Raw genomic sequence first — 21,622 nt, 5'->3', positions numbered from 1 at the left:
CAAATATAGTGAGATGAAACAACTTTTCAAATACAGTGAGATGAAACAACTTTTAAAATACAGTGAGATGAAACAACTTTTAAAATATAGTGAGATGAAACAACTTTTAAAATATAGTGAGATGAAACAACTTTCAAAATAAAGTGAGATGAAACAACTTTTCAAATATAGTGAGATGAAACAACTTTTAAATTATAGTGAGATGAAACAACTTTTCAAATATTGTGAGATGAAACAACTTTTCAAATATTGTGAGATGAAACAACTTTTAAAATATAGTGAGATGAAACAACTTTCAAAATATAGTGAGATGAAACAACTTTTAAAATACGGTGAGATGAAACAACTTTTAAAATATAGTGAGATGAAACAACTTTTAAAATACGGTGAGATGAAACAACTTTTAAATTATTGTGAGATGAAACAACTTTTAAAATATAGTGAGATGAAACAACTCTTAAAATATAGTGAGATGAAACAACTTTTAAAATACAGTGAGATGAAACAACTTTAAAATATAGTGAGATGAAACAACTTTTAAAATATAGTGAGATGAAACAACTCTTAAAATATAGTGAGATGAAACAACTTTTAAAATACAGTGAGATGAAACAACTTTTAAAATATAGTGAGATGAAACAACTTTTCAAATATAGTGAGATGAAACAACTTTTCAAATACAGTGAGATGAAACAACTTTTAAAATACAGTGAGATGAAACAACTTTTAAAATATAGTGAGATGAAACAACTTTTAAAATATAGTGAGATGAAACAACTTTTAAAATACGGTGAGATGAAACAACTTTTAAATTATTGTGAGATGAAACAACTTTTAAAATATAGTGAGATGAAACAACTCTTAAAATATAGTGAGATGAAACAACTTTTAAAATATAGTGAGATGAAACAACTTTTCAAATATAGTGAGATGAAACAACTTTTCAAATACAGTGAGATGAAACAACTTTTAAAATACAGTGAGATGAAACAACTTTTAAAATATAGTGAGATGAAACAACTTTTAAAATATAGTGAGATGAAACAACTTTTAAAATACGGTGAGATGAAACAACTTTTAAATTATTGTGAGATGAAACAACTTTTAAAATATAGTGAGATGAAACAACTCTTAAAATATAGTGAGATGAAACAACTTTTAAAATACAGTGAGATGAAACAACTTTTAAAATATAGTGAGATGAAACAACTTTTCAAATATAGTGAGATGAAACAACTTTTCAAATATTGTGAGATGAAACAACTTTTAAAATACAGTGAGATAAAACAACTTTTAAATTATAGTGAGAGCGCGCTTTCTTCAATTTAGTGCCTTGCCCAATCAGTTCTTTTTTCAAAATGCTGACCTGTCTAATTCCCCCTAAAACAATCTTTTAAATATATAGGTAAACATAGCTATGATATAGCTACAGGTGTCATCGACGACTGTAGCTATATTATAGCTGTAGCTGTCGAAACGTAGCCTAGAATAAACTCGCTTATTCATGACATGAACATATCTATATTATTTAATGTCAATGAATGACTGAACAGATGGTAATATTTTTAAAGTTATAAGCTGCCTTCTTTTCCCTTGTACTTCTAAGTGTTAAATTAACTTATGAGCACAAAGTCTGCGCGGTCACATCTTACACTCTTAAATAATTTAAGAATTAATTAAGTTTGTTTGGGTGAGTGAGACCAATCACGCTTAAAACAGAAGATTGACTACGTGACCAATTAAAAAGTGTGGTCCGTGTTCTGACCACAGAAAAATCGTTTGAGATCGTTTAATTTTTCCCTGACTAAGAATTGTACACGTATCTCTACCGGTGAAATAACATGGTTACAGTCAGAAAGGAGGAAGAAAAGGCCGTAAGGAAACGCAAAGGACATTTTAAAACTTCGTATTATTTACTTATTTATTTTTTATCTCAGTTTCTGAGCCATTCTCAAAAAAGTTCAAGAATTAGTGTCCAGGATCTTTCTCATTTATTTTACACCATATTAAAATCAGGAAGATTTAAAAAGTACATAATGCAGATTCTATGAAAATATATGCAAAAATATTTAGCAAGATTTCGCATTGGTAGCTCAAATCGTTCTAGTATTTTTAGTAAGCTTGCTCGGCTTGACTGTATTAACTACAAACGTAATATCTCCTAGTGCAGACCGTTCGATGTCTACACCTAATAGATAAAATATTTGAAGGAATAAAGTCTTTTTAAGAATGCTCTCTGTTACCTTTTTTGAATTTAAAGAGAATAGCTCAGTCCGAACAAAAAATAGCGTGAAGCGCTAATTTTAAACTTTTTTTTCGCCATCACAAAACGAATAAGGAAGTTTGCCAAACACGAAAAGAAAATAATTAACTCTTTGTCGTAGTAGCTGTAGAAATGCTACACGCTGTTTTGTCAAAGAAAAACAAAAAAACAAACAACAAATAGTTCCATGACGCATAATTTTTTTTAAAATTTTTATTTAGAAATATCCACTTCCTGGGGTGAGGTCTTTACATCTTTTGACGTCAACACCGAGGATACTTTCTGTCTTAACACACGTCAAACCAGGTTCACAACCACAACTCAGTCTTGTCTAAACATGAGAAAATAATTTGGTAAAAAGAAACTGGTCGCAGTGGTTCTTAGGGTTGAATAGAGAGGCTGGGAAAAGAACTGTAGTTATGTGAAGATTTGGCTTTAGAATGTAAATATTATTCAAGTCTAAATTTATTTCTAGGGGGTAATTTAAACTAAATGTTCCATCAGACCTCAAGGCCCTAGCATACACTCACAATTTTTTTAAGGAGACGGGGGGGGGGGGGGGGGGAGTTTTAGTGTCGTATAAATTAAGATTTTATTTGTGCAGTCTGGTTTAGTATCGAAGGACACTGATAGTCGAATACTATTGAGAATTTAAAATTTATGCACCAAAAGGCCGAAGTTTCTAAATATCATTTCAAAGTTGAGCTTATTTTGAAAAGAATTATAAAGTCGTGTCTTCATCCTCTTGCATGGTAAAAAATTATAAACAAAGGAATCAAAAAGGAAGATTCCTATTCCGTATGTTCTTTGTACATTATTTCACTCACTCTGATTCTGCACAAGCCATTCTCGCCAACGTAACTCATACAAGCGCGAAGTCCACCGAGCCCGCTACAGCATTCATTTGGTCCACAGTCACTGTTCGACCAACATAACTAAATAAATAAGTAAATTAAAAGATTTGAAGTAAAATCATGCATTTTATATATGGCGAAAAGTTATATTAGGTGTGGTCTTGCTACCTAGAGATAATGTAGAAAATCTTAAAATCTTTTGTGAATACAATTTTGGATGACATAATTGTGGCAGAGGCAACGTTTTTGTAATATTTACAAAAGGGTAAAAATTGTTATGTTTACACTCGCGTATGCCAAGCGTAGAGCGTTTTAAATTTGCTATTCGCATCTTACGATGTTTCCCGATTTTGAAAATTTCGGGAAACAAAGTTTTATTTCAAATTCTGCACCAGTGCGTAAATTATGCGCATGTGTTGTTAGAAGCGCGTCTAATATATATTCAACAGTTCCATACTATTTTTTCTTTCTTGCAACAAGCTGTTATCGTTAACTTTATAAAAAAGACGTACTTAACAATTGTTTTCTTTATTTTACATATTATGTCGACCTCAACGAAAGCAAGAAGCAACCTAATCAATAAAACAGTCTCCCAAAATAAACCTTGAAGACAAAGAATGACGCAACAATCAACGATAGTTCAATATTTATTATTCTGTCTAAACATTGTGAAATAAGGAATTATGTTAGTAATTGGTTACGTTGTCATTGAGTAGCAATTTTAAAGTTTTTCCCAACCGAAAATAGAATAAGAACCATTACTTCGACTATTATAGAGTACGGTGGTTTTTCCTGGACTAAGGGGCGATTACAATAAAAGTAATCGTTTCTCGTGCAATAATCTCACGCCGACGTTCTCGTTGTAAAATTCACGTGCACTACTCGCACTTGTTGATTGTTCATGACGCGGATTTCAGCCAGCGCGAAATACCAAAATTCACCAAAAAAATAGTTGTTTTTTGTATTTGTCAGGAAAATGTGAAAAGAATTAGCACTTCCGCACGACAGAGGAATCCCCCATGATGGAGTCATTTTTTTATCAGGAAGCAAAAAAAAGAAGCCCTGGAGGCGCGATTGAGGTTTAAACATATCACCGCGGCGTTTAAAAAGTACGAAGTGTGCAAATCCAATACAGTAATAGTAGTTACTTCAAAATTAACTACCTTGTCGCAACATATTCTGACCGGTAGGTAAACATGCGAGTAGGTACCGAGTGATAAACGGAAACAAAACATCTCTGTATTAATTTAAATGAGATAAAGATAATAAACTTACACCACGTTTTTGTAAAGTATGTGCTTCTAACAAACCGATGAAAAGAGCGATAAGAACAAGAGCAAGCTTCATAATTGCTGTTTAATGTGCACCAAGTGACGAAAGATAGTAAAAACTTTCATCAACGCTTCTATTATAACTACGGTATTGTTTACTTCACCCGTGTTTGTTGATTCTCTCTTTTTCTTCCGTTCGGGAGGGGAAGATTCTTGAACTCGACCCCAATGCACTATCATTGTTCGAGGGACTGGGACCGAGGTTGATGCTGTTCTTCTTCTATTTACAGTTAGTTACAACTGTTTCAATTAATTAATAACATAGGTACAAAAAACACCCTGGTGTATTGTTCTTGTTCATGAAAATTAATGTTTGCGAAAAAACCCACATAGTTCTTATTCCTAAAAATTAGTCTTTGGTAAATCACGAAAATATTCCATCTCGAATGACATTCTTGTTTAAGTAATTTTTATGAAAAGCAGTGCATACAAGACTTAAAATCCTTCGTAACAAAAAAATTTAAACTTTCAAGTTGTTAACGGGAAACACTTTAGGCAGAATAGTCATAAGATGATCCAACCTCGTTCCCAGCGCCAGTTGTCTTTTTTTTATGAGATGACATTACAAAATAAAATTGATTTTTTGTCACCCCCGGATAGAAATTGAGGTATTGAGCTGTCATTGTAAAGAAGGCGTACCCACGTTGTGCAAATAATTATTCAGCTGAAATTTGTGTCTATTTTTTAAACAGGTGTTCTTGGAGATATTTGACATCAACAAATGATCGAATTTATGACTTCGTAGAATGATCAATTGCTTAGATTAAATAGTTGCTTAGAATCATCTTCATGGTGAGATGAAAAGATAAAAATGCCATATAATAGATATTTTTTGTAAGAAACCAGGTCAACAATTAAATTCCGAGGTCATTTAACTAGAAAAAGTTTCTTCGCCAAGTTCCTTGATGGCGTCTAAGAAAAAATTGACACAACAAAGAGACTTCCATCAACATAGATACATACTAAGAATGATTAAATATTAATACCATTTTATTTATCATTTAAATTAGTGTCTTTCCTCAACCTTGTCACCATGGCTTTTTGCCTTTCACACGGCGCTGCGCTATTGATACGTCTCGACACGGTTCGTCTAACCTGTAAAGTGTAATTGCTTTTATGGTGATTGATGAGAGGCATATATGGAAAACGTTTTTTATAGTTTTGCACTTACTTTTATATTTTTATAAACTAGTAAAAGTTTCTTAATTTCTTTAAGGAGGCTATTCAGTTTCTTATAAATTGTTTTTTATAAGAAAACAAGTATGTAGATCTCTTTCTCGTCCCCAGAACTGATTAAAGAGCTCTGGGGTCGAGAATGTGGGGATCCGTGAGGCTGTTTTCCACTTTTTAACGCCCGGCAAAATATATATGCGTTTTTGCACTCTGCTGTGCTACCATCTTTTATGTTGGCACAACAAATTTTAATTCGGGTGTCATTCCATATATATATATTTATAAAAAAATATTTTTTGTCTGTTTAAATATTTTTTAATATAAAGAAAGAAATTTTAAAAATTGATTTCTAGCTAATTCCACATGTTCAAATAGATGAAAGTGTTAACATCTTTTTAAACAGGGGTTCATTATTTTTTTTGTACCCCCGTATTTATATCTTCCAGTGTTTTGCTTTCGGAGAAAAAGCCAAATGAAGAAAATCTCGTTTGATTGTGTTTATGTGTAAGTAGCTAGCTTGATAAATGCTTGAAATAATACTTGGTTTGCAATTGTCTTTAGCTACATTTTTTAGCAGATAACAAATTGTGTAGTAGTTTTCCAACTTGTTCGTCTGCTGATGATCTAGCCAAGGTAGCTAAGCTTGAAACACAACAAAAAACTAAATATTTAATCTATCTAAAACTACCTATAAACGAGCTAGCTTTAGCTGCAAAACTAATAACCTTTTTAGGAAGTCAGGACAACTAATAACCTTTTTTTAGGAAGTCAGGACAAAAATAAAAAAATTGATCCACCAATATCATTGAAGCTTCAAAACAACTTTGACGTCATTTTTTGTTTTCTTTTGAGAACTATATAGTAACCTCTGTTTAAGTCCAAACTTCTCTAATTTGTTTCGTCACTCAATACACCTCTTCACAGTTTAAGTTGATCGCTTATTTTCTGTATTAAAAACAGGAAGTAAACGGAGTGAATTTAATAAGGCTTTGACCATGGGCATGATGAATATTTCTCATTTTCTGAAGTATATATATAGCTAATAATAATTCTCATGGCATGAAATTTGTGTTTTATTGCCAGTAACCCTACTTAAAACATACATATGTGAAGGAATTGTATATATATATATATATATTAAACTTTTTCTTTCAAAATATTTAACAAAAAAAATAATCACTTTTCTTCATGGTCAGAGCCTTCTTAATCTTTAATTCTCAATAAGAGCGTTGTAACAAAAGAAAGATTTATTTAAACAATGGTTAGCAGAAACTGAACTCATGTATTTTTAGTGTCTCCCAAAAAGAAGCTTTCAGTACCTACGATTATGTTAAAGGGACTTCCTTGTCCAGCATAAGGCCACCGCCGAAAATATGTTTGGTTAGCGTCATTTCTGATTACAAAAGTGAGTCGGTCGGTCAGGTAAAAATTTTTCCTAAAAAGTTACAAAATTACTATATTTCGCAGCCATATTTTGTTATTCGTTTTAAATGTACGTCAGCTATTTTTAGCCTCCGTTTCAAGTTCGATTTTTGTCAGTCAACGTTGTTCCCATGGTTTTCGCTTGCATTGCCGTATAAATGCGAAGCAGGAAAATATAGCACTAAGTAGCGCAGCGCAGTCTCCTTTCAAAATAATATTCGGAAGTAACAACCATAATTCAGAGAACCGCTGAAAACGTAAATGGTGGATTTTGTTGCGTGTCGAAGATTGTTTGTGGACTGTTTGGTTTATTTTTTACAAATTTACCGACTCCCCGACTTGACGGTTGGTTGATGCTAACTAATTATATTTTTTAGGGTGGCCAAAGCATAGACCTTTATGAATGTTTACAATTTTCACAGCAAGCTCTCTGGGCTTTAGCATATGCGTGGCAGGCACTATATAGGTGAAGTAAGGTCTTTTTCAAATCTGTTTCTTCGCACAAAAGTATCATTACGGCTTTATATGAATGTATGTCAATGAAAAGAAAGTTATCCATCTACAAAAAATATGCTAAAGGGTAACAAAATGTTCAGTGTTTTGAAGTGTTGTTAATTTTTTGTTAATTTTAGAGTGATATATATATATATATTATAAAGATGGGAGAGCAATTAAAATTTATAGTTGATAAACTCAATAAACAACCATTTAATAAAAGTTTGAACTTGATCAGGTAAGTTCTATTAGCTTAAATCTGTACAGCACATATCATTTTAACACAACCTCTTGTTATGATAATTATTGTAACCCAAGGTTACAATAATTTAAACTGGGTGAGCAATCTGAATAAATTGAATAATTTTCAAAATGCATATTTTATCACAAAGTCTTTTTCTCTTTTTTATTTTATCTTTATAATTTTATATTTTGGTTCTTTTTACTGTAAATAATAAAAGAGAACTCATTGATTTCCATGTGAGATGAATTGATATTGCTCAGCCAGAAAAACTTTTTTTGGAATTGAGGGAGCAATATATTTGAAGTGTAAAACTGAATGACACACAGAATCTCAGTTATTACTAGTGTATATACTTAGAGTGGGAAGTCTTAAGAACTGATGAATAGAATATATATATATATATATCAATTGCTAGACAACTTTTCCTAAACTCTTTTATATGAAATTATAACTTTGCAGGAGGTCAAGCTTTAATTAATTTTGTTTTTTCTAATGGAGAATGTAGAACCAGGGTGTTAGCTAGCCTATATTTTGTCTGTTAAATGAAGAATTTGGATTTGAAAACAACTTTTATACATGTACTACTTTTTAAGTACTGAATGCTTACTTGTGAGCTAAAAAAATTGAATTACTGCTAACCCCTTTCCTGCAGACTCCACAAGGTCAGTCTGCACTTGACTTCATTAATATATAGCGTATACTACCCTATTATTGTCACCACTCTAATATCGGCAACAGAAGAAAAACGTCTGATCTTCGCCAACACTCCATCCATTGATTGTTGCTTTGCAGAGTAAAAGGGAGAAAAATTTGCTGAAAAGGTACCATCTGAAAAGTGGTGGAGCACTTATAATAATATAAAAGAAATCTTGTTTGCAAAGCTCCACTATAGCGCTAAGTTAATGCTGCCATGTTTGTTATTAGTAGTAACGATATCATTATAAAATCATTACCCTGAGAAAAATCTAAGGATAGAACTGCAATTCTGAATGAATTTTTGTGTAGCTGGGGAGAAAATGCCCTTAGGTAAAATTAGGGTGAAGGAAGAAAGTACTGTTCCCTACAAATGACAAAAGTTGGTAACGTAGACCTTTGCAAATCAGCTCCTAATTTTATTCTATTAGATGCTGCACAGATGCAACACTTATTAAACATAGTTTACTACCGCTTTACTTTCACTCCTTTCAAAGTCTCATTTTCCTCATCTCATAATTTCACTTTCAGGGTTTCCAATGCTTCCATAGAACAGTCATGTAAAGAATGATTTTTAAGTATTTGGATCAATTTTTTGCATCACTGGTGGAAAATAAAAATGGCAATAAAACAAACATTTTTTGTTTTTGTTTTTAAAATTATGGGAATAGCTAAAATAAAACAAAAAACTTTTCAAACAAATTTAAAACATACATACGCTAAACAAAAATATCTGCAAACATTTTTGTACAGGGTTTATCTTAATTTCAGAGTGAAGTGTAAAAAATTTTCTACATTGAAATTAAAGCCATGGTGAGTTTAAGCGTTGTAAAAGGAGAATTGTAAAAGCCCTTAAACTTTAAAAAAAATTTCTTTTAAAAATTTAAACATTCAATGGTTAAAATGGTTTTTTCGCGGTTAATTAGCTGTCAAAATAATCATATACAATTCCCTTTTTGAAAATTTGCATGTATTAAGCAGACCTATTGATAAGAGGAGAGCAATTGCTCTTGCTCACGCAAAGGCTCGCCCAATTTTGAGAAATAAGAAACTATAGCTGAGCCATTAATTTCTCCCCCAATTCCAAAAAAAGTTTTTCTGGCTGAGCAATATCAATATTCATCTTGCATGGAAATCAATGTTCTTTCTTATTATTTACAGTAAAAAAGAACCAAAATATATAAAAAAAGATAAAATAAAATAAATAAAAAAGACTTGTGATAAAACATGCGTTTATAAACTTATTCTATTTATTCAGATTGCTCGCCCAGTTTAAGTTATTGTAACCTTGTGGGAGCGAGATGTATTGCTTGGGTGTTATTTTCTTATTGATAGGCCTGATTAAGGCATTATTTTTTCAGCCACCTTGCATGAATAGTGGCATTTAGTTATGCAGGAATTTTCTCAGAGAAACTTTGATATATAAATGTTCATACTAATAGAAAATTAAATAAGCGATTTTAAAGGAGAACTAACGAAAACTTAGTCCTCAAAAAAGAATAATTACATTAACGGTTGCTGGCATTATTAAACAAAAGCCAACTTGGTTCGTACATATTTTGTTCATTTGTGACGTGACACGCCGTACATATTCACAAGGACTTGTGAAAATTCAGGTGATGAAGAAAACCAAATTCCAGTAGAATAACATCAGAGCAGAAAAAATAATTCTCAACGTGGTAAAAAGAAAAAACAGAGAAAAACTTTGAGACTGTTTTTTTTTTCTTTTGCTATCACAAAACCACTTACCACAAAATCACTTTCAGTACTTTATTGCACATATTTATTTGAATTTTTGTTTTCAAATTTAGAAAATTAACCGAAGCACCTGATGTTTTGATGATGTTTTGATACAAAAATAACACAAGAAAAAATTCATAATAAATTTGAATACACGTAGCTAAAATTAATTTTTTTCAAGTGATACTCATTTTGTCGGAATTCGCTACACTTTCCTGTGTAGCGAATTCCTCACTGTAAGATTATAACAAACAAAACTGCATAGATTCATTTTTCATAATTTCACATATCTGTATATGTATCTAAAATATCTCAAGAACAAAAACTTGGTTTTAAGATATTTAAATTTTGTATGTTTTCTTCTTTTTATTTTTATCTCACTTCTCTTAAAGTTGTTTAGGTGCGACAATTTCTTTAATTTTGTTGATTTAATTTACTGTCATGTGTAACCTCTCTCTATATTTTGTTCAATTTTTTTCTAGTTTTGATTCTCTACAACCACTTCAACTGCTACAAGTGCTTAATGATGTCATCACTGATATTAATCCACAGGTATAATTAATTAGAAGCATATATTTTTCGTTCCCATTTGCTTATCAAGAGCTCAGTGTTCTTGCTTCATGTGATTTACTACTAGCCTTGTGACCTTGTGACTTGAGGCCTTGTTGTAGAGCAATCGCTTTTAATGCAGAAGGTTGTGTGTTCAGTTCTTTGCAGAGTTATGCCAGAGACTATAAAAGTGTTAATCGATCCTTTCTGACACAAGAATAGGATTGGTGTCGTAGTGGCTATCTAGTTAATCAATTGATGTGCTTTAAGTTTTTCATAGCTGTGGATTTTAGGGACCCTTTGCATGATCCTTATTGATATTGGTGCCAATAGGTACTAAATATGCTGTCATGGGCAAAGAATGGTAATAAAGTGAATAATTCTAATATAATCTCCTACAGTAATATTGTGTTCATTTTCGAATGAAGTCCCTAAAAAAGATTAGTGTTATTTGTTAACTTTATTGACCTTTGTCACAACGTGAATGCCCTTTACACTTACATTAATGCATTAAATTAGAATAGCGAAGCCATTGCATTACATTGCACTTTTAAGTTTGAGGCTAAATAACTTGGAAGCAGGTGGAAATAACTGACGTCATTGTATTGTTGGCAATCATGGACCACTAGGGACCAAAACAAATCCAATTGCCTAAAGCTGGGATGATCCACCTTTTTCAGAACAGACGGTGTGATGGCTTCATCAAAAGACTTTTAAATCCCAATAAACAGTTCATAAAAAGCAAAAGATCCTGTACATTTGCTACTCATAGAAGCGTTGTTGTCAACAGTATTTTAAAACATTTTTTGTGTTTGTGATCTGTTGTTCCAGGTCATTAGTGACATAATCAAAATAAGTATCTGTAATTGTTTGCTTTCCTAAACAACTGAATTGTTTTATGAGAAATTAAACTAGTAAAATCTATATTTTAGCAAGCTTCAGACTTGCGTGAAGAGGATCCAGAGCAACGTGTTGTTCGAATGTTAAACTTCTTAAAAATAATGAAGTACAAGCCGAAAACAGAAGGTGGTAATGTGTAAGTACATGCATTAGATATTTTGTGAAAACATCTCAAATTATAGGCTGCTGCGAACTAATTATTAGCAAAAAATGAGGAATATTTCGCCAAATTTTCCGAACACAAAATTTTTTTTGGACTAGTAAACTGCCAAAAATTTTATTTTATGAAGGCAAATTTCTATTGAGTGAAACTTAATTGAATTCTAAGCAAGACGTTTTTTACCTGTATAATATTACAAATGCATTAGACATTTAACTTTCTAATTCAATTTTTTTCACGTTGGCAACTAACTGCCAAGGTGAACTTGCATCAACCAACCTAATTTGAAGCTTTACCATGTTGGCATGTACTTCGACAATTGCTGACCGTCTTCGTGAATTAGAAAGGCTTAAAATAATTCTGTTTTTCAAATATTGTCTTATAACAGATTTTAATTTGCTGAAATATTTCTTTGTTGCCTACACACAGTAGCCAGCATTTTATAGATATCAGTTGCAAGATATGATCATCCAATTCAGAACATCTTTTGCTTGCTAGTTCAATACATCCAAATATTTCTTTTCTTGACTCTCTTTTATTTTTTAGGAGTGCCTTTCGGCAAGGAATTGTACAGGGAGACAAACCAGTAATATATCCAATTCTTCAATGGTTGCTGGAACACTCAGAAGAGTTAAAGAAACGTGCTTATCTTGCTCGCTACTTAGTAAAATTAGATATCCCACAGGACATGGTACTAGATAATGAAGTCAGCGAAACACATGCAATGGTAGGACATCACACATTACAATGGGTTTCTCATGTCTATACTGCTTATGATACCTCTGCGTCGACAAGTTACAGAATAAAGTCAAGATACAGTTCATTTAGCAATTTGTGATTGTCAAAATATTGAATGTAAATGTTTAGGGTTAGAGTTAAGGAAGGGAAGAAATCGATTTCCTTGTTTATTTTCATAGTTTTTATAAGGATTTTTCAGATAAACATGCATAATCTCCGTAGCATACTATTGCTTAGTTTTTCCACCAATGCTATTAATAACTAAAACGGTTAGCATTGATATTTTAGGTGAAGGTGTGTATTTAATATAACAGTGCTATACAACTATTTTAAACACAATATAAAATTTATTTCACCTAAATAATTATGTAAATTATAACGTTATAGTTATACGGACCAAATGTTATTGCTTACTATAAGGGAAGTCTTTACGAGATAATGCACAAGCCTGATTTTTAGTTGGTATTTGTTTGTTTGCTTGTTTGTTTGTTTGTTTTTTGTTTCTGATAATTCTTCTTTTTACTTCTTAGTATATTGATCTGATAGAGCAGTTTAAAGAACTTCACAAAGAGTCAGGCCAATTGAAAGATTCAGGTCTATCCGCAGCTGAAATAAAAAAGGTAAATACGAAGTAAATAAAAAAGCTGGACAAGTGACTTCTGTTTTTATCTTTTTAAACTCGTTTTATGTAGGATATCCTGTCCATGGAGGACGAACAAGAACAGCTAAGAAAGAGAGTTGAAAGAGTCAAAAAACGGGTAATTACATATTATAAGAACCTAGAATTTCCTAATATGCAGAAACGTTTAAATTTTGCTAAAAATATTTTTCAGGTCGATGCTGTCCCTAATAACGACAAGTTAATTTTTGCTGCAAGACAGCTGCGAAGGGAACGTGAAAAAGAAGCAAATCTTGCTAGTCAGTTACAGACACAAAGAAATCATGTATGTTTTTACATTTATTTTTCTAAATTCTTTACTATATTGCTTTAAATTTCTTACCAGTCTAAAGATGATAACACCAATAAGGGAATGGTTTGATTTTATCAACCGTTGCACCTTATAACTTTTTACATGTCTTCTACGTTTAAACTGTTCATCCTTCTTTTTTCAGATTAACCATGCTGAGCAAAAAATCAACCGTATGCAGATCCAGGTGAAAGACCTTCGTGCTGCTGGTATCGGCATTACAGCAGATGGTTTGTACCTTTAAATATTTAAAACCGTTGTTTTGATTTTATTCTTCTTTATAGACATTTGATTTTTTTTCCTATTTTTAGTACAAATGAAAATGGAAATATAATTCCTTAATGTTGATACCTGCTAATCTCGCAGACACAGTTCTTTTAATAATTTGATTTTTATTCTTGTGCAATTTTTAACAGGCTTAATCAAGAGGTTGGAGGAAGAGAATCAAGTGAATTCTTTTTTAACCCAAGACAAAATCCCAAAGGTAGGTTAATGTACCATGCCAGGTCTTTAGATGAAAGCGGAAAGTATAATTTCCTAAAGTTAAGTAAAATTTTGACTAAAAAATATGATTTATTTATTCCTTTAGGAACTTGAAGGCAAGAAAAAGTATTTCGATACACTACAACGTGTTGCTGACGAGCCTGCTATGGGACAGAACGAATTAGACGTATTAAACCGCAAGGTATATTCATATATAGTTAAAGAATGCAGTCATGTTAATCACATTTGCTTATTAAATTTGTTTTTGTTTAGATCAAGGAGTTGTCTTCTGAAATCAACGAACTGGTAGAAAAGAGAATGGTTCGAAATGATCCTATGGATGACAAGCTCTCTGTGTTTAGACAGCAAGTGCGTGGAAATTATATTAACTACGTGATTAACGTTACGTTAACCACGTGATCAAAATGTTACTTGCATGATTAACATCTTGGTCACATGATCAATAATACATTGGCACATGTCACAATCTGCTCCAACTGCAGAAACAATTTAAGAAATTTAAGATGTTTGCATTTTACTTTCTCGATTTAGGCTGCTGTTATTGCAAACAAGAAAAATTCAGCTGCAGAGGATTTGCAAGAGACTATGGATGAGGTATGCAATTTTTATCATGTGGTACTAGGGATAGTTTAAGCATCATAAGTCAACTTAAGATTGACAAAATGCTTGTGTATGTCTGTCAATTGGAATTTGAGATTGAACTGCGACTGAGTCGCTGACAGATAATGAGCAAGAACACTTGTTAAACAAAAACTGATTTTTAGAACTGAATATCAAAACATTCTTGTACAATATTCACGAAAGTTCATGCATTATAAAGTCTTCAAAAATTTTTTATATTTGTGTCTTTAAATATATTTTGCTTGAAACAGTTGTTTTCTTCGTGTGCAAAAAACCTCAAAACATTTCTTCGCTTTAAAAATGGTAATTTTTGAAAAATGTTTTGCATTATAAAATCTCCTAATTGCCTAACATGGTAACATTAAAAGATCTATATCATATAGAAAATGCCATGCTGATGTCAGCAACAATACAGCTTTCCCGAGACCATGAGTCATACTTTTTATAAACTCGTAAAATATGAATACCATATTTGAATTCAGCATAGTTTGTTTAATTTATGTGTAAAAGTTTATCTTGATACGCCAACAATAAGTGCTATTTTGAGGAGATATATATCACAGTTAAAGTCTTCTTAATGCTCAAGTTACCATGTCCCGCAGCGTTTTTAAAAAGAGGTTAGACATGCCACAAATCTTTAAATTAGAATAGCAGGTTGTTTACTTGCTGCATTGTTTCGAAATTTTCTTTGTTTATAACATTTTTGATAAAGAATTCAAATCTTTTGTCCGTTTTTCATAAAACTCAACAGAAAAAGTTGCGGCACATCAAAAGAATAAGTCTTGGGAAAGGTGTATTAGAACCTTCTTGGGTCTAATTTAAGAAATCTGCTAAAACACAGGGAAGATTAAATTGCCAACTCTTACATAGAAATAGCAGAAACAAACTTCTTATATCGAGAATTTCAAAAATATTGTCGTGCATCATTAACCCTCTTTTTTATTTAGTTCCATAATGCTGAAAGTGATCTAAAAAGTCGAAAGGATCAACTTCAAGATACTGAGGATGTTCAAATCTTAAAAGGCGACGATGTAGGTTTTCTGTTGGTTATCGGATTTGATGTAACCTCTGGATAGTAAAACCTAAAAGGAATGGAATTAGGAGAAGTTTTGTTCGTATTTAAAAGGGATGCTGTGCTTTGACTTTGGACTATCTATGACAGAGCACTATTAATTAAACTTCATGAGTTGTAAATTTTTTAAGGTTGAAACATTCTTTTATTAATAAAACCGTGGAACTGCCTAAACAGGGGCAAAGGAGATGATTTCTCAAAGCGGAATGACGGCTGACTTTCTTACGAACTATGTACGACTCTTAAACCATGCTTAATTCACTCATTGTTTTTTTTCAGTTCAAACGTTATGTTAACAAACTTCGCGGTAAAAGCACAGTTTATAAGAAGAAGAGACAAGAGGTAACTTGATATATAGATGTTATTGAAATGGTCGAACGGTTTATTTTTTCAAACATTTCTGTTGTACTTGTTAACTTCTTTATTGTTTTTGATTAGCTTTCAGAGCTGCAAGCTGAAGTTGGTGTATTGAGTCGAACAAACGAGATCTTGATTGCGCGCGATCAACAAACACAAGCCTTTTTAGTAAGAACAATTATCAACTTATCTATTTATATTGCTTTGAAAATTGTTTGAAAGATGATTTTGTATTCATATTTTTGAGTCAAAGAGCAGTAGTTTATTTGTGATTCCATTTGTGGAGAGATGCTTAGTAAATTAGACATTTAACTGAGGACTCTACCCATATAGTGTCTGTGGCAACGCTGTTGAAGAATTGTTTTACATTATATATTTATTGCGTGATCTACAATCTTGGACAAAAGCACGCGCTCACAACGAAATAATCCACGTTCGTGGAAAAGGCCATGCAGGCGTCAGCAACCCAAGTCCTCACTATTATTGACAAGTGAATTTTGACATGTTGAAAATGTGTAAATCTGGTATAAATTTAGCTTATGAATTTACATGTGGTGACGAACTTTAAAATTATCTGTCTTGCCTCAGCATTAAATGACCAAGATTGTAGCTTTATAAATAAATTACAACTTCTTGCTCAGTTAATATTTTGCTCTTAATAATTTTGCTCGTTTATCCAATTTTAGTCGAATTTGGAAAGTAAGCATGGCGTATCCGGATTCCATGCTACCCAAGAAGAATTGGAAAAAGTCTCTGCAATGAAGAGTGAATTGGACGAACAAAAAGGCAAAACACTGGAGGAAATGTCTCAACTGGTAAACAATGTTTTCTTTCATGGGTGGTTGCTTATCCATATTCATCACTTAATAAGATGTTTTGTATTAAATTTTGCTTTTCCTTGTGATCAATTTCATGTTGATTTCAATCATTTAAATCATGCAAATCGTTTAACCATTAATTTTAAACTTAATTACTATATTTGATTGGTTAAAAGTATTCTAAAATGATAGAAGCGGGAACTTTGTGAACATGCCTATTTTTGTTGAATGTTACATGTATCAAGAGCGTTGAAATGTTGCTAGTTCTAACCGATTACTTGATGGGCTTTTATCAATCAGGCGAACCTTGTTAGAGGTTAAAATATGTTTTTTTTATTTATCCGATAAATTATTTCTTGTAAAAACTAGTAACAGTATATTAATGTGTTGTTTTTATATTAAAATACAGGTTGTCCAATTAACAAACACGATAGCCGAGAAAAAAAGTTCGTTAGCTCCCATAATTAAAGAATTGAGACCTTTAAGACAACAGTGTCAGGTAAACTTTCTTTTTAGTTTCAATTCCAACCCTTGTCTATATTGTGATTACCTCGTCTCGTTCTCAAACAAGAGTACAATGTACTTTTTCAGGAGTTAACTGTTGAGTATGAGGAAAGAAAAGGTATTTACGACACTACAGCTGCTGGGTTAGAAAGTAACATGTCTAAATTAGACCAGGTATGTGCAACATTCTATTGATTTTATTACACGTTGGTAAAACAAATTTTAAGTACGAACCAAATTCTCGCCAGAAAAAACCTGCTGGACTTATCTGCGAAAGTAATTTTTTTTTTTTTGTCATACTAAATTATTGAAATTTTCTATTAAATGATGTTTATTGATCGCCAAGGGTTTCCCCTATTCTTGTTGGCGATTTTTAAATTTTTTACTTGCTGCAATCATAAATCAAATGCAATTAGAATGCTGTATTTGGTGATATTTTTATATGCCTTAATTATGCCAAAATTCGCACAGCCGGGTCAATAATTCGTGCTAGCTTTATATCGCGCGTTTTAAATTTACGCTTTAAAAGTTAAAATCTTTATTATCAAACACGCTTATGGGAAAATAATTGAACGTACGAATGAATTTGCATAATATACATAAAAATGTTTTTTAACCAAAATACTGTTGTTTATTAATCCTTTTTAAATTATTTATCAATATAGTCTAACACAAGAGAGCATAACAATTTTTTTTTTTTTTGATTTCACATATAGGACTCAATTATGAAACTATTTTTCATAAAAGTAATCAACTTTATATTTAGGATGTGAAGGCATTACGTGAAGAAGTTCTGCAAGAAAATAGTAGATACCATTACATTCAAGCTATGATTGAGGTATGAAGTTCTATTTTTAACAAGTATATGTATGTCCACTGACCCGTAGTGAGGCCTTATGCTGGACTTATTTTTGCAAGGAAAAAATGATTTATTTTAAGTACTTATTTTTCAGAAGATAAGTTTCATTTCAGTTTTATTTTTCTAAGAAATGACGAGACGTTAGTTGCCCTCGTCCTACGAGCTTTTATATATAAGAAACATTTATATAAGAAACTGAGCCTCAAATTCCACAAAATTTAAGGAACATTTAAGAAACATTACTATGCTGACAATACAAAAAATTATGAAACATTGAGGCTGAATGCAAATTTTGTGTTTCTTATATAAAAGAAAGCGTGTATCTGAAGTCAAGTATAGTTTTTTTCTTCCTCGTCATGTCTGATGTTAAAATTTTGTTTTTTCGGTCTCTTCCCATCTAAAAGAAGTTGGGAGGATAGAGAGAACAAAGATTGCTCGTGCAAAATATTATTTATTCCACTATTTAGATTTTCTTGTACTGTATCATACAATTTTAATTTTTTCACTTGGTCGATTTAAATTAATTTTTTTTTAATTTTAAATACTTTAAAAGTGACTATAAATAGGAAAATAAATAAATCACAGCTCTATATTTATTTCCTAGCAAAAATCCAAAATCTTTTTTTTTATGATGGAGTATTGGCTTAAGGCAAATTTACCCTGTAGTGCATGTTATGTTGAAGAAATTTTAACGAAAGTTAATATACGCAAAATTAACCCGCTCGATAACTAAAAAATTCGTATCTAAAATATTTCCTTTTTCATAATCAAAACCTTGCGTCCCACCTAATTATCTAGACAAAACAACTACGCGATATCTGGAAATCCTAAACTCTAGGGTAGGAATTCGTTATATTGTTAAACTTATGCGCTCGCTTTTAAAACTTTTTAGATACTGGAGGTTCAACAGCGACGTATTGAGAACGAAATTAAATTATACGTGTCTACAGATGGTGGAAAGAAATCACTCAGGTTTGTCCGAAAAAAAAAAATTCATGGACTTGTTGTTTTAGTTGTTAACAAGTACGAATTTTGACAGTTATTTTAACTATTTTTATAGAGATCAATACACGCAAAAAATACATGAACAGGAGAATCAAGGCAAAGTAAGCGAGTTTTTATATGCTATATGTTTATCTCTATAATATTTGTTGATTCTACTCACTTCCATGTCTTGATTGACTTATTTTCAGGCTCTTCGTGAACAACAAAAGTACGTGCGTGAAAGTCATGGACCGAGCATGCGTCAAATGAAGATGTGGAGCGTAAGTTAAACTTTTTTCTTGCGGTCTTTAAGTAGCCTTGTGGTAGAGCGTTCGCCTCCAGTGAAGGTCGTGGGTCCGTCTTAGACTAAAACTGTGAATCAATTTTTTCTGCTTATAACGCTTAGCGAAAGAAGAGGATTAATACCCTTAGGCGGTTGTCTAGTTGAGCAGCTGCCGTTCTTGCACGCCTTCCATAGCTCAAATAGGAGCTTTAAATGCAGTACCGTTCCCATCGAAGGACCCTCATTGATTATAGTATCATTAGGAACTGAAGAGACTATCCTGGTTCATTAGTAATAATAATAGTAATGATTAAAATAATAATATTTGAATATGTGGGTGAATTAGAATTGTGAAATTACTTTAAAGCTTGAATAACAATCTTGTAAAACCCTTCGTATTTAAAACACTTTTGAAAATGGACCATCAAAAAATGGAAAAAATGAGTCTTGATTTTGAGCAACGTGTGTCTTAATTTAAATTCCTGCAAAAAATTGATTTGTTGACAAATATATATTTTCTGGAAATCACCATGACGCTAATTTTTATATTTTTGTAAGAATTCGGCTAAATTTTTTTAGTTTAAAACTTTCTTAGCTAAATCTTGGATTTACTAAGTTTCTTATGCACCTTTTACTTGTGAAAACACTATTACTATTTCCAAGCTGTAAAAAAAAAGGTCGGCATTACGCTGGAATTTTTTTACGTCGTCTATCTGTCCTTTTTTATTGCAAGTCATTTTCCTTTTTAGGATTTGTCAGCCATTTTAAACTGCAAAAAGGATTTAGTGACGCAAAAAGAAGACGGTGATATGAATGTGCCGGCATACGAGCAAGAAAACTTTTTGGTTCTTTGATCTGTAAAGATGTATTATATCTTTTGTTTTCTTTACGATCATGCAATCTGCTGCTTTGTTCTTGTTTTAAAACAAACCTAAGCTAAGGTGAAAGGTATTTGCTTCTTAAGCCTGCAAGGACATGAAATAAGAACAGTCTGAGACCGGTATTTGTGCGTTTTTGATTTCGTCTGTTAACAAGTTTTGCGTGGGCAAAGAGCCTTAATTTTGATTCTTCTTCATTCTAATATGATATGTGACCTTTTTATATTGAACTTTTCAATATTACACTTTCTCAAAATCGAAATTTATAAGAATATATAAATGATACGATGTAAATTTGAATATTTTAATGTTATTTGTAAATTAACTGCTGTTTTCTACAATGTCCCTCTCTATGTCTGGTTGTAAAATTCATGCTTATTTAAAATATCGTTTTTTATTGAATTTTAAATGTGTATTTTTCCACAATTCGATGTAACGAGACCGTTTTATACGAAAATGGGCGGCACACTTGAAAGATCAATTACAACAACGATCATCTTAAAAAATATTATTATATCATCTTTGATGATGATACGGAGGATTTTATGGGAGAGAATGACATCGACATGGTTGAAGAGTGCGTCGTTTAATATATAATCTGATAAGTTCTTTTTTCTTGCAAGAAGTTATTGTTGTTCAAGTTGTTTAAGAGAATTTTTGTTTTTCATGTTTCCTGCCTCTTTTACAAATATTTTTCGGATAGTTAAGTATCACTTAATATTTAAGCTCATATTTGACAAATTATTAAAAATCATAAGGCTTGGGCCGATGTATGTTATCCTTTAAAACAGAAACTGTATCTGCTTTTGATGTGCGACCAAAATTGTAATCATAAATGTTGACTAATGTTTGTGTTGACTGGTATTTGACCGCCGAAATGTTCGAACGAAATTTCGAATGTGTTCTTCCTTTGCATCAAAATGATATTTAACCGCAAAAAACGTTCAGTCAACTTCTATCGCCTGTCACTTAATATTAATCAATCCAAGGCGAAACGTTCCGGCCCGTCCTTGCAGGAGATACATCTTCTTTAGAGGTATTAAAATCACGGGTGCCGTATTCAAAGAAAACGAACTCATCTTTAAATTTGCCCGCAGGAAGTTAGTTTGATTGTTTCAAAACGAATTGTGAATTGACAATTCGGACCGACTGTCATCAATTTAATTCATTGCATCTCGCATACTTTCAAAGGACATTGCTTTCAATAGAAAT

The 21,622-nt window shown here is 31.8% G+C and overlaps 2 protein-coding genes across 2 annotated transcripts; one reads left to right on the top strand and one right to left on the bottom strand.

Moving 5' to 3' along the window:
* Window positions 1–2,446: 2,446 nt before the first annotated feature.
* On the bottom strand, window positions 2,447–4,560 carry LOC130636501 (U8-theraphotoxin-Hhn1c 3-like). Its single transcript, XM_057446242.1, has 3 exons — window positions 4,393–4,560; window positions 3,091–3,198; window positions 2,447–2,594 (listed from the first exon to the last, which is right to left on the bottom strand). The coding sequence occupies exons 1-3, from the start codon at window positions 4,462–4,464 to the stop codon at window positions 2,481–2,483; spliced, it is 294 nt and encodes a 97-aa protein (XP_057302225.1). The 5' UTR covers window positions 4,465–4,560; the 3' UTR covers window positions 2,447–2,480.
* A 2,912-nt stretch (window positions 4,561–7,472) lies between these two features.
* LOC130636499 (intraflagellar transport protein 81 homolog) lies at window positions 7,473–20,836 on the top strand. Its single transcript, XM_057446239.1, has 24 exons — window positions 7,473–7,514; window positions 7,676–7,776; window positions 10,698–10,767; window positions 11,697–11,800; window positions 12,371–12,551; window positions 13,093–13,182; window positions 13,255–13,320; window positions 13,396–13,506; window positions 13,676–13,760; window positions 13,947–14,014; window positions 14,120–14,215; window positions 14,287–14,382; window positions 14,566–14,628; window positions 15,603–15,686; window positions 16,007–16,069; window positions 16,166–16,252; window positions 16,771–16,899; window positions 17,312–17,401; window positions 17,494–17,580; window positions 18,173–18,244; window positions 19,158–19,237; window positions 19,326–19,371; window positions 19,459–19,530; window positions 20,282–20,836. Exons 1-24 carry the CDS (start codon window positions 7,488–7,490, stop codon window positions 20,384–20,386), a joined length of 2,073 nt encoding a protein of 690 aa, XP_057302222.1. The 5' UTR covers window positions 7,473–7,487; the 3' UTR covers window positions 20,387–20,836.
* Window positions 20,837–21,622: the final 786 nt, after the last annotated feature.

Source organism: Hydractinia symbiolongicarpus, chromosome 3, assembly GCF_029227915.1.
Source record: "Hydractinia symbiolongicarpus strain clone_291-10 chromosome 3, HSymV2.1, whole genome shotgun sequence".
In the NCBI taxonomy this organism is placed as follows: domain Eukaryota; kingdom Metazoa; phylum Cnidaria; class Hydrozoa; order Anthoathecata; family Hydractiniidae; genus Hydractinia; species Hydractinia symbiolongicarpus.
This window is presented reverse-complemented; position numbering and strand designations above follow the sequence as displayed.